Here is a 20,448-nt window from a genome sequence, read left to right as displayed (position 1 = left end):
AGTTGTTGGTCTAGATGAAGAAACCATCGAAGTTAGTTGGTGGAGGTCAATGGGAGAGAAGCAGTCTAAATATAAGTCAGAATTTACAACTGTTTCTGAGGTTCCTGTGTTTAAAGATACAATAGTGCCAGTTGAGGGCAAGCGATGATGGATTTTGTCTCTAATAGTTAAAATTTTATCATTAAAGAAGTTCATGAAGTCATTACTACTGAGCGTTGTAGGAATACATGGTTCAGTAGAGCTGTGACTTTCTGTCAGCCTGGCTACAGTGCTGAAAAGAAACCTGGTGTTGTTTTTGTTTTCCTCTATTAATGACGAGTAATAGCTTGCTCTGGCATAGCGGAGGGCCTTCCTATATATTTTAAGGCTATCTTTCCAGGCTAAGCGGGATTCTTCCAAGTTGGTGGAACGCCATTTCCTTTCAAATTTCCGTGATGTTTGCTTCAATTTGCGGGTATCCGAGTTATACCAGGGTGCTAACCTCCTGTGCTTTATAGGTTTCCTTTTCAGGGGGGCAATAGAGTCCAGTGTTGTTCGCAATGAGCCTGCAGTGCTATCAACAAGATGGTTCAACTAACCCTACTGCATTCATTTCTATTTAATATACACTGACATAACTGAAAGATAAAAACAAAAGGTAGGAATAGTCCTAGAATAATGTAATCCAAAAGAATACCAGGTATACAGTATGAAATCTTTTGATTACATTTGTAGTGTACTATGTTGTCACCACAGGCATATGTTTCCATTCAACATTGGAGGGGACACATAAGCTTAAACAATATTCCTGCATTCTGGGAATTTTTTTTTTTCTTAAGAAACATGTATTTTGATCTATTACTTATGTCTTTGGGCTGTGGAGGGCAAAGTCCAGAAAGGCTCTAGTGAAGTTCAAAACCTGGACCATTTTGCCATAAGCATTGCCACCCGCCATTACCCACAAAATTAATGTTTCTAAAAAGGAAATCTATTGATGGTCCTTTTTGGTGGAGTGCTATAATAAGTGCCAAATGTAGGTCATGTACATGGAATCATATTCTGCTCTACTCATTTTAGGTAACAGCTGTTTGCATGGCAAATATGTATAGTACTTTAAAATGTGAGAAAGACAGGTTAAGTCAAACCTGTGTTTTCCAGGTCTTGTAGAAAGTCCTGGAGGAAGTTGATGATGGCATTTTCTCTTGCTTGCCTTGGACTTCCCTTCTCACTCAGCTCAGGCACTAGGATACTCATTATGTAATCAGCATCCGGCTGGGGGGGGGGGGGGGGGGGCAAAAGGGGGGAAAAAAGGAGGAGGGTTGACTACACATATAGGAACACATAGAAACTTTGAAAAAAGACCACAGGTCCACATTACATATGACTTTGTATTCTTCAAAAACAAAAAAGGTTAAGCAAAGCAATAACAGAAAGTCATAAAAAGATAATGGTATCAATCATAAAGAGATGCAGCTCTACTACTACATCCTGTAGGGTTTCTAAGCATATTATCAAGTCATAGCAGTAAAGCAAATCTGGATGATTTAATGCCCAGAATCCTTACTCTGTCATCGTCCTCTTTGGGGACAAACAGGTTTGAGCAGAGAGTTTGATGCTTCCCAATCACATCCAGAAGGTTGTAGACCTTCATCCCATTTCTAATTTGCTGAAGCATAGGAGTCAGACGCATTGTAGCATGCAGAACAATGGCTCTATTGAGAACAGGGAACAAAGTTTGTCTTGATTTGCAGAAGACCCATAAACAAAAGGGAAATACATGCTTTTTTCCACACAACTAAATTAAGACTAAGACAAGGCTGTACAAATTTATATTTTAAGTTCAAATGCTGCATTTCTAAAAACAGTAATAATACTATTCTGTTATAGTGGCTACTGATGCTGGGTGCATCAAAATGAATTATATAAAAATAAAAATTGTACTCTGGAAAATAAGTACGGACCTTATGATTCTGTCCTTTCGGTCCATCTTTAGCAAACCAGTGTAACCACAACTCACGATTTCATCTGTCAACTGTGTCAGATCAGTTGCTGCCTCCACCTAAAATTACAACAAATTTATTAACAGTATAGCAATGAAATACTGTACACTAAGAAAAGCCTTTAATGGTCTTGCACAGTTGTTCATAGCAGATGTACTCACCTTTTCTATGAGTGAGGCATATTCAAGATCATCCACATCATCTTTGGTCAGCTGCAGAGCATCAAAGTCCCCTGTTGCAAGAAACTGGTAACACCAATTTCTGAAGAAGCATGGTGCTGGGCCACCCTGAGCTAGGCTGACAGAAAACACTTCTCCTGCAGTTCTGCATGTCATCAACAAACAGTGCAGACATTGTAATTGTGACTTTTTACTTTTACTTGCATAAACTGCATAATGTAGGATAACTAGGAAACAATGCAAACCTGTAGAAACCATTTTCTAGGTCACACATAGAGTAGACAGGACTCTTTCCCTTCTTGCCACTGCCCTCAAACAATCGCCTCTCAATGCCATGCATCATTTCTAAATACAATAAATGATGACAGAAAACACCGTTCAGTAAATAAAAAAATATTGTACCTATGAACCTGATTTCAGTAGTGTTTGGTGCGAGAGATTGTCATAAAAGATACATTACCAGTCAAAAATTCTTTGCTTAATGCTCCAGTGTCGATTCCAGCTTCGCCAATGAAAGTCACATTGAGTTTGTTGACAGGGGAGCCCTTCTTCTGTCTCTGCCACTGAATTAGGCCTCTTTGGACGAGGTTGTCCCGGGTGATGCAGATCTTAAAATCTTTGCTTGCATCTACTTGGCTTGCAAGCCACTGGAGGACATCATCGTCACTATTAAAAAGCAGCAAGAAAAAAAGAAAAAAAAAGAGAGAAAAATCAATTACTTAACTTTGAATTTAATGACACCGTAGGAAAACAAATGACTGATGAAAAAAGATGGGGGTAAAAAATCACCTAGACATATCGGCCATAGATACGCTTCCCTCCCGTAGCACACAGCTGTCTGTACTGTAGTTCAACATGTCCTGTAGACTGACAAGGATCAACAAAAACACATTAAAACATTCAATTTGTATGTAATATTCAGTATAATATATCAATGTTTATGTTTCAGCACACCTGAAAAACAATGGTAAAAAGGCATTCTACTGATGTTATTTTGGACCTATGTGTCAACCTAGATGCCCATTGAGTAACCTTGCCATTACACTCTTGTGTTATCACAGCATTTCTTGTGCATTATGAAGGCTAAAATAAAGATGCAAATTATATTTAAATTAATCCCAAATCCCTGATATAGTGCATAGTAGATATATTACAAGGAGACACAGCTTTAACAAAGACAATATGTTGGGGAAATAAAATGTATGATAACATGATAGAATGGCAAACCTTTCCCCACACAGGCTTGCATGCAGAACAATTTCATCTGATGGAAAGCAGCCACAACATATAGGGCATTCCTTTCTATCCTGTAGACAACAGATATTCAAATCAATTGCACAAGGTCTCTGTCTGCAATTTTACATATCTTTCAAGATATCAGCTCAAAATCATTACCTGGCCACAATCTCTGGACTCTTTGTTAGGGTGCGCAAGTGGTGAGTTTGTGACAGAAAGAACCTCGAACTCATTCTGCCAGTCCTGTAAAGTAACAAACAGCTGTATCCATAAATACATAGGAGGAGAAATAATCAATGCTACGACATACATAGAAACAATAAAAATTTCCGGACACTTTTTTGCAAACAGTGTATTATCTCAACTGTCTATAAAAAACATCTGAGGAACTCAGAGCACTTCATGATGTTCTGAATTATTACAGTACAGGGTTTAATTCTTGCTTCGTAAAGTTCAAATGTATCATTGTTAGGAGTATAGTTTATATATAAGATATTGAGATATGTTTTATGTGTTATGAAATAGTGTTACCATCTACAAAACAATGTGATGGTATTTTACCATTTATTACACTGTGATTCCCAAATATATGTACTGTTTCGCCATATCTTCTCTGTTATATGCATTTACCTCATCATCATCATCTGCTGCAGACTCCATACAACCCTCGATGTGCAATGCTAGGATATGCAGAGGCATGTTTTCTTTGCACACTTGGCATGCAGCCTTAGGCATTTTTTGAAATTCAGTGGCATCAGATGGCAGTGGAGTAAGATCAAGGTCCTGCTGCAGTGGAACAATGTACATGGTCGTCTTCCCAGCACCCGAAACACTGCGAATCAGTCTACCTGTATACCCGTCTACATCAGGAGGAATGGCAAGCAATTTTCTTCTACCGTGGCCACCTGCAAATACAGAAAGTGAGAGAAAGAGTTCTGAATGTTGGTGTTCCTGCACCATCCAAAGGAAAGGTGTTTGAAAATGGTATGCACCTGAAGCCTTGTAGAACAACCACCCTTCCACCCCCTCCATTTTGGGATATTCTTCAATGAGAATTTTATTTACCTGAGAAATCAATAACAGAAATGGGAAAAGGCGGTTAAAAAAGGACAGTATAATAAAACGAATAAAAGTATTTATATCTAATACTTTAAATTGTTTTGTATAGTAATAGCATCACAATAACTACTGTATATTGACAAGTTTAATAGTGTGCATGCAGTTGGACTGTAATGCCAAAATTATGATTAACTTAAATTTAAAGAGTGGTTGCAATACCATTGCATGGCTCATATCATCCGTCAAAGTGAGGGACCTCTTCCCCAACCCTGCTTGGCTCAACTCCAGCTCTTCAGGTGCAGAAGGCGTGCTGGTACAGCCCTTATTCACCAAATATACATACACACTGAATGGCTTACAGACTTTCGGCTTCCCTTGAGTGGTTTGTAAGGGTGAAAAGCGGTTTTTGCCTTTCCTTTTGGTAAAGAAGCCAGGAAATGACCTGCATGTGGGAGGTTAACAGATGAAAATAAATCAACATTATGAAATATAATTTTCCATCAAATAAGTCAAACATATGATCACAAATAAATTAAACACCTGGTCATCTCCTCCTGCACTGTTTGTTTTGTTGTTTGTGCTTGTCGATTCTGTTGCTCATGTGACTGCACTGGATTCTGCTGTGCTGGGGTGTGATGCTGCTGAATATTTTGCGTTAGCACGTTTATGAGGCCTTGTGCAGCAGCAATAACACTGGCCTCTAACTCCTAAAGAAAAAGAAAAGAGACATCACAGGGCTGGAGAATTAACGCTAACTATCATTAACCACAGATTAGCTAGCCAACACCTAATAACTTAGCATTGGTTTCAGTGGACCGCTGCCAAACCAGCACAACAGCCGTTTAAAGTTAACTTTCACTCGGCCAGGGTCTTTGTGAAAAACACAACGGCAAAACATCACAGGGCTGGAGACTTAACATTAGCTACCATTTACTCAGGGTCCACATTTAACTTTCTGGCTCATCTGTCAGTGGCAGGTAAACTGAGAAAAGCAGAGCTGGTAGTCACAGCTCAGTAAGTTAGCTGCTCAGACTCTCCATGACCGCGCTGGAAACAGAGTCCGCTGGAACATTTTTATCGTCACCAGAAGCAAATTCGCGGCCCTTGTAAGAGTTATTGTGGCATACCTGCGTTGAAGCTGAGCTAGCGGCTCAAAGATGAGACTCTGTATGGTATGTGTGTGCGTGTGCTGGGGATGTCAGTAGCTTAACTACACAGCCGAAGCCCTGCTGTTTATCATGTCAATGTTAACGTCCCAGGCTATGTTACTGTTAGCCGCTGTTGTGATGTATTATTACTTGGCAGCAACAAGTATTTACCGCCAGGCCGGTGACACATGACATTAATTTATTTTTCTGCCAAAACCGACTTTTAGCCGTGTTCGGCGCTTGGCGGGTGTTTATTTTTGATCCTGCATTAACCACAGGTTAAGTTAGCCAACACGGCTAATGTTAGAAACTTACATGTTCCAGCGGACCTCTACAAAAACAACATAACGGCCGTTAAAAGCTAACCAAACAGGCCAGGTTGCATGTGAATAAACATGTAAATAGCAGAGAAAAAAAACAGACTTACTTGCGGTTCGGAAGTTCCCGGTGGACTGGACATTTTAGCAATGCCACCATGCCAGAGGCTTCGGGCTGATGGCGGGTTGCGCACTTCTTCAGGATGCCGATATGCAAATTATATGCAAACCACGCTCTACTTGCCCCTCCCCTCAGACCCCTCCCTCTCGACGCCAAAACAGTGACAGAAAGTTGAAACTGAAAATCAGTGACACTGAAAAAATACTGACATTGTAAAAAAATCTGTCACTGAAAAAAAAGTGACATGAAGAAAAAATCTCAAGATTGTCATTGAAAAATACAAAAAATCCCAATAAAATAAAATAATAAGATTTTCAGATTTTAATTATTTTAATTAGTTTCCTTTTTCAGTGCCAATACTTGTTTCAATGCCAATACAACTGTTTTCAATACAAATGTTTCAATGCCAATGTTTCCTTTTTCAGTACTGGTTTTGTTTTCAATGCCAATTTTTTTTTTGGATGCCAAATTTTAAAGTCACCGTTCTGGCTCCATACTCTCCTCCCTTGCCCAATATATCCTTGAAGAAGAAGAGAGATATGAACAGTTAAGGTTGACATTACAACACATTACAGGTGTTTGCTGATATGAAATGTAGCTCAACAAAGCCAAAAAACTGCAACTGAGCGCACTGTTATGAATCAGAAAACTGGCATTTATACCTCCAGGGAAGGATTTGTATAGCAATCCACAGGCAGTGCAAGGTTCAATAGTGTACATGCTTTTGAGTTCTTCTTGAAAAGCAGAAGAAAACTTTTGAAGATTCACAACACCTATTGAGAAAAAAACAACACATTAATACATAATTAAAACACAGAAGGAGGCTAGTGAGGGAGGCCACCAAGACACCTATGACTACTCTGAAGGAGTTAAAAGCTTCAGCAGCTGAAATGGGAGAGACTCTGTATACAACAACTGTTGCCCGGGTTCTTCACCAGCCAAAGCTTATGGGAATACTTTTTATAGGCACTGTATATACATTTGCTTACGTTATTGTTACTTACTTTGTAGCCATCTGTAATGTGCTCTCTTCCGGAACCATTTACTTGATACAATGTCCCTAAACGTCTTGCATACAAGTGCAATCTTTGCGATGGCCATCTCCTTCCATGAGGATGACTTCCAGAAACACCTCCACAAGAAGTTCATCAGAAAGCTGTGCAGACAAATTCAAATAAAATTTTAAAAATTACTGCACCAAAACTTTACTTGAGTATTTATCCAAATTAGAACACTGATGTACTTTGTACCTTTTGGCATATATGTGGATGTGTTGGGTTGCACAAAATGTCAGTGAATGATGATGATCGCTTATGACTGGTAATTACTATGCAAGTAAAAATTGTAGTTATCATTGAATAATAAAGTACCTCCTCAAAGTGCGTTGTGTGAGGCCCTCCTGTTGTCTGCACACATTTGGCACCTGGGGCAGTTCCACTTTCCAACCTGCCAAGTCATGGAAAAGGCATTAAGTTTATTTGTGGAAGCTTGAATATGTAACTGCAGCACTTGAACTCTTTCGTGATTAGTTGAAAAACAGTGGTGTGATGATACACCCAGCTCATGACAGAGACACTACATGATTTTGGGTTCACGAGAATGAGACGTTTTTTGAACACTATTTGCAAAGACAACTTCAATGATGAAATATGTGACTGGAAAAATAGTGTTTGCACAAAATGCAAAACAATGCTGATCCATCGTGAAATGTTTTAAATAGTTCTTATCTTGTAATGAACGTCATTTCAGTTCTAGTGTGTGACCTTGTTACTGAACTCCTTTCCATAAATTCAAATGAGAAATTAATAGATAATAATAATAATAATAATAATAATAATAATAATAATAATAATAGTCTCTCAATACTTAAAGTGCAAACACAGACTGACACATTTTTTGTTCAAGCGTGATAAAGACAGCTGGCTACAACTACAACGACAATTTGCGTAAATTGTCGGTCACAGTAGCAACACCATGGTTTAGCATCTGAAGCTCGCAGTCACTCGCAGATGCTTGTAAAACTTCGGCTATGCTATCTGTGGGTGTCTTTGCATAGTGCTCGTGTTAGCCGCAGTGTACGGCACTATTTTGTAGTATTAGTGCTTATAATAGTGCTTACATGTTGTTCCCGTCTTGTCTGTCACCGTGTGCCGCTTATTGCTTCCACCAAGCACTCTAAATGTTGCCAGTTGAACGTCAGACTCCGTTATACGAGCTGCCGCTCTGCATTTGTTCTGTAGCTACTCATATCGCGAGACAGCTTTTAACCTCCACGAAAAATAGTTTAACGATTTTATATCGCGAGATCTCGTGGTACGGGATGATTGTTGATCACTATACTAATTTGTGACATTTGTGATGCTGCAATAATGTCATTGCTTAATGTATTAGAAAATGACATAGACTTTATTTTCTTCAAAATTGCTCTAGGGGCTTCTGTTAGAAATTCAAAATGTTTTTTATTTTGAGATGTGTATTTTTGTGCCATTTTTAGACGTTCTGTTGTTTTAAAAAAATATATTGACACTTTTACACAGTAAATGTTTTTATACAAAAATGGACTACTGTTATCAAATATCCACTTGATTTGACAAATTTGGATGGGTAACGCTACATAAATAGAAGACAGACTTGAAATATTGCCCTATGCTTTACCACTCACCTAACCCTAACCCTAACCCTAACCCTGACTTGCAAATACTGTTTCTAAATGTTAATACATTACCATTCCATCTTGTTCCACAAAAAGGTGGTACTTAGCAGAATACATTCTGCTTCATACCGGCAGATGCTGAACCGCTGTGTTAGCCACTCGATGACTACCTGGAACAATTTTTTATTTTATTTGTCATTGTGGTTTTATTGTCACAATTCATTTAATCCCCCGGGCAAGAAATAATTAACTTTTTATTTGTCTAACTTGGATACAAAAAATTATGTTGTACTTACCTCTGGCAAAATGACCTCAATTAAGTAGGCATCTCTTTCAGCAACAGCCACTTGTTTGGCAACAAGCCCTTCTAACCTGACAATGAGTTCTCCTGTCTGAAATATTGATAATGACAACATTAATATTTGCCTTTATTTTCATATTGTATGCGTTTCATACGTAGAGACACCATGAACTATTTTTTTCATTTGTAAGGTGTTTATTAATATATTAGCATTACATGCATGTATAATCTTTACCTTTATGTCGTCAAAAACAGACAGGTGGTCAGCATAGAATGCTTTCAGTGTTGGGTCTTATCCTGTGTTCCTGAACAGGTACATTCTGTTTGACAGAATGCGACCTGACAGAAGATCTATCTCCAAACACTGAGAATACAAAATAGTTTAATCAGTCCAAATACCTTTAAAAAGCAACATGTCAGGTTTGAAAAAGGATGTCATTATTCTTTCAAACCAAACCCCAAACCCAAAAAGGGAAATCTGTCAGTAATACCTTGATCTCTTTGTCAGTCAAAATGCTGTCTGCCTGGGTGGATTCCACAATATCTTTATCCCTGCAAGAAGTAAAAGCATGAACTATGAGGTCGGCTTGTAATTGCAATATAGCAAAGACATGTATTTGAGAAAATGTTCCTAATTGACTTTTGAGCTGGAGGACAACACTTAAAAACATTGTAATTTCTTTGAAAGTCAGCTTGCTAAAGTACCGTACTACTAGCACAATTTAAAAACATCACTGTTCAACAAATTATGGTCATATTTCATACAGTAATGACAGAACGATAAAATTACAGCAAATTATTTGAGATATTTTATTAGGTTTTTTTTATTTATTTAATTTTTTTTTTTAGGTTATTTAATGGAACATGAGCATGTGTCATATACTTACAGATATGTAGTCATGTCGCGATCACAACCACAATGGAACTCTCTGGTGGTCCAGTCTCCTTGCACACCTGCGCATTCAAAATGTATCCAACCTCCACAGCTTTTACACTCGAGCCAAGAAAAGTTTTTCACTTGACTGTGGAGTGTTCTACAAGACAAATCGAAACAGTCTATCAGCTTATTCGACTATATTTATCTTAAAACTGTAGACACCTTTATTATGCTCTACTTTTGTATCAAACACCTGGCATTAATCATTACACAAATGCTGCGTATTGCTGTTCAATTTCTTTCTTCAATACCTCTTTGAGCCAGTTACCCGCTGAAACACGCAGGCTTGTTTTTCCCAGGCTAAGCAATGACAGTTGGAGTCGCTTGCTTTTTTTTCCTGTTGCTGAATCCTGTCCTCCTCAAATTTTATTTTTTCCAGGTCTTCTTTGGTGAGTGGGAAAGTCTGTGTGAATGACAAAAAATAAAAAAATAAAAACATAAATAACATTACTCTGAATTCTCTTTGAGTAAACATTGGCTTTAAGCGAAAAGTTTAATATATCTGACCTGAACACTCAGGCCTTTTATCATCTCAGCCGCATTGTGTCTTCTTAGAGTTCGACACTGGTTGAGGGAGAGATCGTCATTGCTGACATCTCTGTTTTGGACCTCATTCTCAGCTGCCTTTTTTTGGGATAAAAACATAGTCACAAATGGCATACAAAACAGTTATTTCTTGTTGTCATCCTGTTTGTGTGTTTTACAAATGATGACAGCTCCTACAAAGCTGAAACAGTTTACTTACCGAGCACACAAAGATCCCACAGTTATCATGGTCTCTCTGCCTCCACTGCTTTGGGAATGTGACCTTCCATCCCTTGAGACCTCCGTGGTTTCTGAAGACATTACTTTGATAACAAAACATAAGGGGTCACATTTCTATGACAGTAATTCCCTTGCCTAAATTTTTGAACCACCCTCTGAATTTTGTGTCTTCACTTCTCACCTCAGAAGAGCCATGTCGTCATCTGTCATTGTTGTTTGAATCCTCAAAGAATCGTACAATCTCAATTCTTTGTTTGAGAAGTCTAGTACCTAAGTCATAAAGATACCAGAAGCACATATATCTGCAGTTACATCTTTTGTTTTGTCTTACAGAGAAAAAGTAATGCTTTTGATAGCCACAGTGATAACTTTCTAACCAAGTTATCGGTGCATTTATACATTTATATATTGTCCATCAGTCTCTGTCTTATCACACCATTAAGGCTATACAAAATAACATATCAATTATACAGTACATCATTACAAATGTTCTTACCTAATGTTCTATGACTTTTTTATTGCAGCATGTCCACTGTGTGAGACCTATATTTATATGCTGGACTTGAGTAAATATGATTGTCTTCTTAAAAGATAAAAATGCATATTTACATGTCAAATATGAGCTCAACTACCATGGGGGAATGCAAAACTCCCCTTTAGTAACTGATAAAATGTCTCACATTACACTTATTATTTGTGTTATTTATTAATATAAGTGTTAAACATTTCTTGCATAGTATTTCAAATATAGCATCATATGTTTATTGCATTCTTCATTCTGAATGCATGTTTGGGTGATAACTTTTATACTACTTTGGCTACTGTTTACCTGCTGTTCACTTTAATTCTTGAAGTAAAATTACACACAAATTTAACATGTTGCTAACACTTTGCTGCAGCAAACATGGTCCAAGCATCTCTTTTGAATAATTATAGTGATATACATGTGTTTAACATCATTTTTATGACATGGTTGATGTGCTGTCATGTTGGCCTACCCAAAGGATAAAGTGGTTTCCAGTCTCAGGAGTGCTGTGACCCACAAGCCTTGGCAGAAATATTCGGTCTGCAGTCTAGTGCAGTGGAGACAATAGCGATTTCAGTATTAAATGTCCATGTTAAAAAGACAGATTGTAAAGACATACATCTTTCAAGAATGGCAAACCCACCTTTAAGTGTTTGACAGTTTTGTCCTGGACATGGCCATTTCTTATCCAGTCCCGACTCCACAGAATGTTGTCAAAGTGAGCCAAACTCACAGACTGTGCAGTGGGGATAAAGATTTATAAGTGTTACTGTCTCCTACCTTTACTGAGGATGTTGTGTTTGTTCAGAATTGACAAAAGCATACACACAAGTACTTCATATTACCTTACTGCAGGCCCGTGTAATCTGTGCCACTCTGAAATTGACAGCCTGAATAAAAAAGATGGTGATATCAGTTTTTGCAGGATTTAGCACATAAAAATTGTCACCACACACTTGAGTGCACACTGACATGAGCCACAGCATTTATCTTTAGTCAGACTGCATGTCTGACTGTAAACATATACGTCTTAATAGATTTAATAATGTTAACAGTACTGTCATACTCACATCATCTGTCAGCCACGGCATCGTCCATGAGGTGTCGTCCAGTAAATCCAGAGGGCAAACACTCTTAATGTCTTTTATTGAAATCTGGAACTTTCTCCCGATTTTAGTCAAAACTTGATTTTCGTCCCGAGATCCAGTTAGAAGACTTTTCAAAGTGCTCTACAAACAGCAGTGTTTTCTATTAGCTTATACAATTCATAATCATTATGGAAGTACAAAATGAGAAAAGTTATGTTCACATTGTACGATTTTCAAACTGTTTTTATGTGAAAAACATCAGATGCAGCTACTAACCTTGTCCTCTTCAGATATGCTGTAGTTGCTGGCCTGAAAAGTGATGTCTTGGACCTTGTCTGCTGGAACAGCAATAGGTGGCGGTGGAAGTGGCAGTGTCCCACTGCGGTGGAAGTGGCAGTGTCCCATATATTATTATTTGGTCTTTACACATGTATAAAGGCACTATTCCTTAACAGCGGTGTTATTTATAATGTAAGGGTGTATTGCATGTCCTCGGTTGTTAAATAATGGAAGAGCAATGCAATAGGTTGCATCCTGTGTGCTGTGATCACAGAAATACAGAATTTTAGTTTTTCACTGTCATAGTTGTGCGGGTGGTTCATAGTGTCACAATGTTTTTTATAATACAACTCCTATATTTCTACTCCCATATACTAAACACACCACTTGAGTCTCCAGCTGGTCCAGAATGCTGCAGCACGTGTACTGACAGGAACTAAGAAAAGAGATCATATTACTCCTGTATTGGCCTCTCTGCACTGGCTCCCTGTGAAATCAAGAATAGAGTTTAAAATCCTTCTCCTCACTTACAAAGCTGTTAATGGTCAGGCACCATCATATCTCCAGGAGCTCATACTACCCTATTACCCAACTAGAGCATTGCGCTCCCAGAACGCAAGCTTACTTGTAGTTCCTAAAGTCTCCAAAAGCAGAATGGGAGCCAGAGCCTTCAGTTATCAAGCTCCTCTTCTGTGGAACCATCTTCCTGTTTTGGTCCGGAAGGCAGACACCCTCTCTACCTTTAAGAGTAGACTTAAGACCTTCCTTTTCGATAGAGCTTATAGTTAGGGCTGGCCCAGGCCTGTCTTGGACCAGCTCTTAGTTATGCTGCTATAGGCCTAGTCCGGGGGACAAATGACACACTGAGCTTCTCTCTCCTCCTCTCCTCTCCATCTGTATACATTATGCCTGTATACATGCCCCATCTCTGCATGTCACTGACTTCACTTCTTCCCCGGAGTCCTTGTGCTCTCTAGTCCTACAGGCTCCCATGGATCCTGGCCGCGCCCGGTTCGTGGATCGTGGATGCGCCTACTGCTATGGCCCTGCCTGATTATGGATGCGCCTACTGCCATGGCCCTGCCTGACACCCACCACTACTGTCGCTAATATTAGTCATATCTCTGTTACATACGTTCCACTACTATTATTGTAATGCAATACTACATACTATCCTTACCGTTAACCACTACTACTGTTATCACTAGTAATCACATTTCCATGTGCATTTCATTGTTGTTGCTGTGATGCCTCTTTATGTGCTTTCATTCCTGTCAACCATCCATTATAATTGTATACATCGTGATCTCGTTGATCTGCTCTGTACATGCGACATCTATTGCACGTCTGTCCGTCCTGGGAAAGGGATCCCTCCTCTGTGGCTCTTCCTGAGGTTTCTTCCGCATTTTTTTTTTCCCCTGTTAAAAGGGCTTTTTTTTGGGGCAAGTTTTTCCTCACTCGAATCGAGGGTCGAAGGACAGAGGGTGTCGTCTCTGTACAGATTGTAAAGCCCTCTGAGGCAAACTGTGATTTGTGAATTTGGGCTATACAAATAAAATTTGATTTGATTTGATTTGACCACTGTTGAAAACATGTAAACAAACCTGAAGACCTGAAGACCAGTGTGCCCAGCGGACCCAATGTCAGGGGCACGGATGACAGTTTTCTGATGTCATCAAGGAATTTGTTGTTAATGCAGCAGTTGTGCATCTCCAACAAAATCCTCACTGTCTGCTTGAAATGTACCTCGTTCATTTGGGTGAGCGAGTACCTGGTAGCTGCTAACTCGCGATTCAGCTGTTCTGCTACAGATGAATTTATTTTGGAGCGTAAATTGGGGCACAAGTTCAAACTCCTTAAACTTTCCTCTGGTCTCTTCTGGTGGAAACGGTCGTACAATGCGTACCTCTCAGTGGTTTTGGTAACTGGATGGGGCAGTATCCATCGGTCATCGTTTTTTGTTGGTGGTTGTAAGGGGGAATGTGTACTGAGGTTTTTTACCCAGGCCATTTCAATTTGGAGTTTCTTTTCTGCTGCACTTGCCAAATTGTCTGTGGTTGGTGGACACAATCGCCCTGCTTCGATTGTTCATGTGTCTGGCAACTTGGCCAGACACATCTGAGATATAGCATGTTGGGAATGCTTTAAAACTAAGCAAACCATCAACATGGTCCCTAGCGGACTCAGTCCAGAACAAAAAGTTCAAATAGTAGACCACTCCATGAGGGCAAGAGAAATGCAGTACTCCACCTGTAAATAATAAAAGAAAGCATAAACATAGAAAAAAAGACCAACGACACATAATCATTTTAAAGACATCTCATTTTGAAGTCTAACCTCCAGTCTTTTGCAGCTTCAAGAAAAGCTTTGGGTACACTTCCTTGAAGTTGACGAGCTCCTCCAATCTGTTCACGAGGTCAGTGACAGATCCCTCATCACTGACACCAAGTGCATTACAGGCCTCTTGCAGGTCTTTCTTTAGAGGCTGTGGGTGTTTTGGACAGTAGTAGTTTTTTTGTATTACATTGTTTAGACAATATAAATGACGAAAATAACTACTGACATTTTCAATATAACACACCTTCTTCAATTCAAGCAGGGACAGAATCGTGTCTTCATCCAACTGCTTTGCTGGCACTTTTGAATCTTCTTTTCTTTTTTTCATGCCTTTCTTTGCCTCTGTTTTTGGCAGCATGTCCCCCTTTCTAACATCCTCCCCCATCCAAGGAGCCAATGTTGAGTATGATGTCTTGGTCTCATATGGGTTTCTAGTTGATGTACCTGGGGATATTTTTAAATGATAAAAATAACTTTCATTAACATTAACAACATACTCTATGTAATTTATAGATATGCAGGCCTGTGTACTGCGTGTGATATGTATGTCCAATTACACTGTTTTCCGGTTACTCTGAATAACGTGTTTTTTCTTTAGCTCACTCACAGTCCTGGCTACCTTGACAAAACTTAAAATGCACAATAAGTGACTTTAAATGAGGGAAAACATACAAATCCCCTCAAAGAAATAACAACACAGAAGACAGCACCTTGGTCCCAAAAATAAAATGTAAATCAGTACATGTGCAGTAAGCCAACAGAAAAGTCCTATATTCATTACTACAAAATATGAAATTGGGCTGATTTTAAATGAGCATTTCTAGCAAAAAGTGTACTGGAAGCATTCATGATCGTTGTTGTGGACTGATGGCTGTGATCTGTATGCACTTTTTATATCAAATGAATTATGTGAATAACAGTTTACTCTGGACAGAACTCACTTAAGGGTATACTCCCTCTTGTGGCATAAGCGAGCAACAATGTGGTAAACTTTTATAACAGGTATGTATAGTCCTGTCCAGCTTTGATTATAATTTTGGCCACAGGCAAGTGATGAGAGATCAGTGTGAATTTTCTGTACAGGCCATTCAATTCTTTTGGATGCATACTTAGAAGAAAAATGAGGGTTGTGAGTGATAAAAAAAATTTAGTCTTATTCTACCAAATTCTATTGTATTTTGTGAAAACGCGAGGATATCTCCCTTTTTCAAATTAGATGACAAACCATAATTAAAAGAACACTCTTTTTTCCAGTTTTCGTTTCAGAATAGGCAATTGATTGATATGAAGGTACACAGATAAGCTAATAATTACCTCACAAAAGTTCACTTGTAGCTTATAAAAACAAATCAAAGTTATGCCAAAAGTGTTTTCAATTTTCCGTACAAGAACAATGTAAATCAAATGTTAACAGTTTCTGTTTGACAAACCCATCCCCTTTCCTTGAGCCATTTTTGTCTTGTCATGTAAATGTGGTTATGGGGCCTAGGATAGGAACTTTAAATGTCTAATGCAATAAACTAACCTGATATAAACCCCTCGGCGATCATTTACTGTCTAGCTGTTCCCATGCGCTGTTGATGTTGATGCTGAGGTCTTCTTCTGTGAGAACCTCTGGATCAGGCCTCTTCTAATGTAGAGACTGCAAAAAGTCATCATATTAGCAACAGCAGTGTAGAATGATATAAACAATAGCTGTTATTGATAATTAGCATAATTGCAAACAACACTAAGTTTAGTTAGATGTTCATGTATACACTGCAGGCTCACCTGGTATGTCAAAGGCTACCTTCCAGTTTGCATCTGCGATAACAACTGGAGGGCAGTCCCCACACTGGTAACAACTGAACATGAATCTGAAGTCTGTCAATGACAGAAAGTGGTGAAAAGCTCTTCGAACAGTTTGGTGGTGGAAACGGTTGTCATTGAAGAATGACAGGGTTGACGGCATGCGACCAGGAGCGGTTTTGTTCTGAGAAATGCATAAAAACCTGAGTCAAAAAAATACATCCAATTGCTGTTGTCACACACAACAGTCCTGAGACATAACTTTTCTGTTACCAATAACCTCAACGACTACTTAAAATAGAGAGTTAGTACATTTAATGATGTCATAACACGTAAAGCATTATATAGTGTCTAATTTCAATGAAAAGTAGCTTAAAATAAAGAACAAAGGCCCCTGGCAGTAGTTCATCATTATTTGCATGACAGATGACGTTCAATAAAGATTTTCACTCTAAACATTAACACTTACGGTCAATGCAGAAAGCAGAAGTTCACATAACGGGAGGGTCAGGAAGACACGGTCATTGAAATTGTGGAACCCAGACTTGTAGTCCTGAAAACGCACATGGTTCTTGCATAGGGGACACTGCTTGATGGCCACGGAGATACCTGTAGATCATTTAGGGCCAAATGAAAACAAGATGACAAACAAACACAGATGAAGACTTAATATGTACAGTATGTGTAACATAATGACTGATAGACAGACAGACAGACAGACAGTCAGAAAGGACAGACAGAAACAGATGCATGTTTTTTAAACTATCAACATCACTTGCTTTTTTTAATGTATGTGTAGCCATAAACAGTTGCCTGAGTGGTAATAATGTTGTAGGGCAGTAGATCTGGTGGTGTGGGTCCCGGACAATATGGGCAAGTGGTCTCTTCTGGAAAGAAAACATTGGGGGGATCCTTCTCTTTACTTCTGAGATCCACTGGTAGCTCCTGGAGTGGTGGGATTTTCTTTTTAGTATACAAATAGTTGGTCATTTGACATACATTTCTGTCATTTTCGGCATACGCTGAAATTTCAGCTTCCAACATGTGTATTTCTGTTTCCAGATCGTCTATGTCATTTATCAGGATGTCTGAATTAGGCAGGAGAAGATCTGGGGATTCCTGAAAGATCCACCACATTGCCAGCATGCGGTGGAGACAACAATGTGATTTCCCAGTCCCTCTACACTGGCAGTTCCACTTACCAGACACTGAGTCAAAGGTTACTCTAGTGCGCCCACATTTGCACCAGTTATCCATCTGGCCAGTGTATATAGAGAAGAACACCCATCTTTTGGAGTATCCCATGTCACCATAAAAGAGGGGGTATACTGTGTCCACTACATTTTCTAAGGCAGCTTTATGCATGCTCTCACACTGGTCAGACCACTCCTGTGATATTAATCCCTTGTCTTTCATTGCCTGCAATGACTGGAAGGTCAGGCTGGCAGGTGGGCTACAGTTGTTAGAAAAAAAAAAAGCGTCGTAACCGCCATTACGCGTTTTTTCGATGGCACCATTTCTAAAAATGTTGAGGGGCCACAACAATACAACTGACCACCTATTTTAAGGCTTTTATGAAAAAGTGAACGGTTCACCTCAACTTATTGTAACGTATTATAATTCCAACTCGAACACAGCAACTGCAACTTGGCTGTAAACTTCGGTAATGGCTTCACGTAAGCTTGCTTGTAGAATTATGACAAGGTGATTCGGACTTTTTCAGTTAGAGTAATTCCATTGCCAGTCTAGCATACTACTTAAATATTGTAAGGAATACTGTAAAATCATGGAAACCACTTTTTTTTTTCCTTGTGAGAGCTTGTATGCGAGCAAAACTTACCAGCTATGTCTTCAAGTCATCAGGTAAACACTGTCTCTGGTATCAAAGAGTGGTAGACGTACTGACCTCACGCAACACACTTGAACTATGGGTAATGGCTTAGCGCTGATCTACTTTGCTATAGCCTACATAGCCTATGATTCATATCGTTTGTGGTATGACGTAAGGCAATTGATATTGGGGGTTGTATAGAGGCGGTGGATGAGCTGTATACACTACCCAGCAAGCAACTTTCTGTGTAATAAACATGTAATAGCCGTCAATTGCAAACCTGATGACTAGGCTAGAACAAGGCTAAATTTGGGTATGAGGATGTTGATTAAATCTTCACATATAGACCACATTTCACCAGTATTTGCAATACTGGCTTAGATGTGAGAAATTAGAAAAATGAGGATAAGATCTAATTTGCACATTTTAAAGGATAAAAGGTTTGTTTATGGCACAAAAGAAAGAGAAAGTTGCATAAAGCAGCCCCTTTGGATCAGCGGTCTCGTGCTTAGTATTCTCCTGGGCGGGTGGTCACGCTATCTAGTACGCCACTGAGTCGAGAATGGAAAGCATTGTACAATTCTTTCACTCGTGTATTTTGCTTCGCAAGTACGGTCTCTGGCAATAAGTGCTCGTGTTTACAGTGTCTGCGCCTGCGCTTTCCAGCAGGAAGCACAATTGTTGTTTTACATTAATGTATGAAAATACTACCATGATCTCAGGGAAATGTGTGCTGAAGCAGGAGTGGTATATGTAACTATTATATATATATACATACATCTCTAGTTTCTGACACGATTGAGGTCATTCAACATCTCCCGGACTATACTCAGGATGTTTTATGAGTCTGTGGTGGCCAGTGCTATACTATGCTGTTGTGCGCTGGGGCAGCAGGCTGAGGGTAGCGGACGCAAAAAGGTTGAACAGACTGATCCGCAAGGCCAGTGACGTTGTTGCGAGTGGAGCTGGACTCTCTGACGGTGGTGTCAGCGAGGAGGATGCTGTCCAAGTTACATGTCATCTTGAACAATGGCTCTCATCCACGCCATGACGTGGTGGTCAGCCACAGGAGTACATTCAACACTTTGTTCAACTCCTAATATTATTATTATTATTATTATTATTTCTGCATATTCTGAATTTTGAATGGGAGCAATTTCCCCTCGGGGATTATAAACTATTTCTGAATCTGATTCTAATTCTGAACAAATGCTGCTGCATAGACATGTGTAGAATAGCATGATCCGATAGATGAAAGATAGGAGTAACAATTAAATTGAGACGCTACATTTTCAGCACTTTCTTTATCACAACTAGCCAGACTGTAAACAGGTCTAGGTTCAGTGGCTGTTAGACCATGAATGAAAACAAGTCATCAAATGTCTACAGTGCCACCCTCTGGCAGATATAGGAACCTGCATCTGGACATTGGCAGCAGTGAACTATTCCAGGCGTAGTCAATACATTTACACATTCTCATTTCTTAAGCTCATGAGAAAAACACCCCGATGTCTACAACAATCCTCCAGTGAGCATTTTTCTGTTAAACAGAAATCACTAGCAACACAACATTCGACTGGCTCAGAAGTGCAAATGTTTTATTGAGTATATGAAGACAACAATGACAAATTCACATTTAGACAATATTTCCACCAGGATTTGCAATACTGGCTTTCAACTAAGACATTTCAATGTGTTTTCTTAGTCAAGCTCCAAAATTAAGACATGCTCTTATTTGCACATTGTACAGGATAAAGGATGTCTTTGTTGCAAAAGAGGAAAAAAAAAACAATGGATAAATAAAGTTCACATGATCAGTTCAAACTCCTTTCACTGCAAGGCCGCTGCACTACTTACTGCATCATAACAATGTTACTTACTACAAAGGTGGAAAGCATCGTATA

The 20,448-nt window shown here is 39.1% G+C and overlaps 2 protein-coding genes and 1 long non-coding RNA gene across 5 annotated transcripts; all 3 read right to left on the bottom strand.

Annotated features, from left to right (window-relative positions):
• Nucleotides 1-301: 301 nt before the first annotated feature.
• On the bottom strand, nucleotides 302-6,085 carry LOC311253876 (uncharacterized protein). The gene is made up of 14 exons (XM_084384345.1): nucleotides 6,029-6,085; nucleotides 4,994-5,160; nucleotides 4,673-4,895; nucleotides 4,387-4,459; nucleotides 4,025-4,299; nucleotides 3,554-3,637; nucleotides 3,386-3,465; nucleotides 2,948-3,025; nucleotides 2,619-2,824; nucleotides 2,404-2,503; nucleotides 2,141-2,303; nucleotides 1,941-2,038; nucleotides 1,544-1,691; nucleotides 302-1,251 (listed from the first exon to the last, which is right to left on the bottom strand). The coding sequence occupies exons 1-14, from the start codon at nucleotides 6,059-6,061 to the stop codon at nucleotides 1,114-1,116; spliced, it is 1,866 nt and encodes a 621-aa protein (XP_084240471.1). The 5' UTR covers nucleotides 6,062-6,085; the 3' UTR covers nucleotides 302-1,113.
• Nucleotides 6,086-6,209: 124 nt separating this feature from the next.
• LOC311253875 (uncharacterized protein) lies at nucleotides 6,210-12,728 on the bottom strand. 3 transcript variants are annotated; one of them, XM_084384342.1, is made up of 18 exons: nucleotides 12,586-12,728; nucleotides 12,292-12,450; nucleotides 12,067-12,111; nucleotides 11,865-11,957; nucleotides 11,694-11,768; nucleotides 10,877-10,965; nucleotides 10,676-10,778; nucleotides 10,438-10,554; nucleotides 10,182-10,333; nucleotides 9,881-10,027; nucleotides 9,485-9,545; nucleotides 9,229-9,357; nucleotides 8,989-9,084; nucleotides 8,765-8,862; nucleotides 7,410-7,485; nucleotides 7,044-7,195; nucleotides 6,702-6,812; nucleotides 6,210-6,559 (listed from the first exon to the last, which is right to left on the bottom strand). In XM_084384342.1, the coding sequence occupies exons 1-12, from the start codon at nucleotides 12,712-12,714 to the stop codon at nucleotides 9,286-9,288; spliced, it is 1,242 nt and encodes a 413-aa protein (XP_084240468.1). In that variant the 5' UTR covers nucleotides 12,715-12,728; the 3' UTR covers nucleotides 6,210-6,559; nucleotides 6,702-6,812; nucleotides 7,044-7,195; nucleotides 7,410-7,485; nucleotides 8,765-8,862; nucleotides 8,989-9,084; nucleotides 9,229-9,285. The 3 variants fall into 3 exon arrangements, with proteins under 3 accessions (XP_084240468.1, XP_084240470.1, XP_084240469.1); XM_084384344.1 differs by having other exon boundaries at nucleotides 10,676-10,766; XM_084384343.1 differs by lacking the exon at nucleotides 8,765-8,862.
• A 1,452-nt stretch (nucleotides 12,729-14,180) lies between these two features.
• Nucleotides 14,181-18,147, bottom strand: LOC311253879. The gene is made up of 6 exons (XR_014621998.1): nucleotides 17,183-18,147; nucleotides 16,696-16,897; nucleotides 16,451-16,567; nucleotides 15,170-15,369; nucleotides 14,926-15,073; nucleotides 14,181-14,838 (listed from the first exon to the last, which is right to left on the bottom strand). It is a non-coding gene; the product is annotated as an uncharacterized lncRNA (long non-coding RNA).
• Between the last annotated feature and the right edge of the window lie 2,301 nt (nucleotides 18,148-20,448).

The sequence above is a fragment of the Pagrus pagrus genome, assembly GCF_965226575.1.
Source record: "Pagrus pagrus genome assembly, contig: HAP1_SCAFFOLD_60, whole genome shotgun sequence".
NCBI lineage: Eukaryota > Metazoa > Chordata > Actinopteri > Spariformes > Sparidae > Pagrus > Pagrus pagrus.
This window is presented reverse-complemented; position numbering and strand designations above follow the sequence as displayed.

Coding starts and splice junctions, on each gene's coding strand:
- LOC311253876 (XM_084384345.1), bottom strand. CDS start 6,061: ATGTCCAGTCCACCGGGAACTTCCGAACCGCAA. Junction 4,300..4,386: donor GTTGTTCTACAAGGCTTCAG/GTGCATACCATT, acceptor CTGTATTTGCAG/GTGGCCACGGTAGAAGAAAA. Junction 2,504..2,618: donor AAGCAAAGAATTTTTGACTG/GTAATGTATCTT, acceptor TATTGTATTTAG/AAATGATGCATGGCATTGAG.
- LOC311253875 (XM_084384342.1), bottom strand. CDS start 12,714: ATGGGACACTGCCACTTCCACCGCAGTGGGACACTGCCACTTCCACCG. Junction 10,334..10,437: donor TAAAAGGCCTGAGTGTTCAG/GTCAGATATATT, acceptor TCATTCACACAG/ACTTTCCCACTCACCAAAGA. Junction 9,358..9,484: donor TGACTGACAAAGAGATCAAG/GTATTACTGACA, acceptor TTGTATTCTCAG/TGTTTGGAGATAGATCTTCT.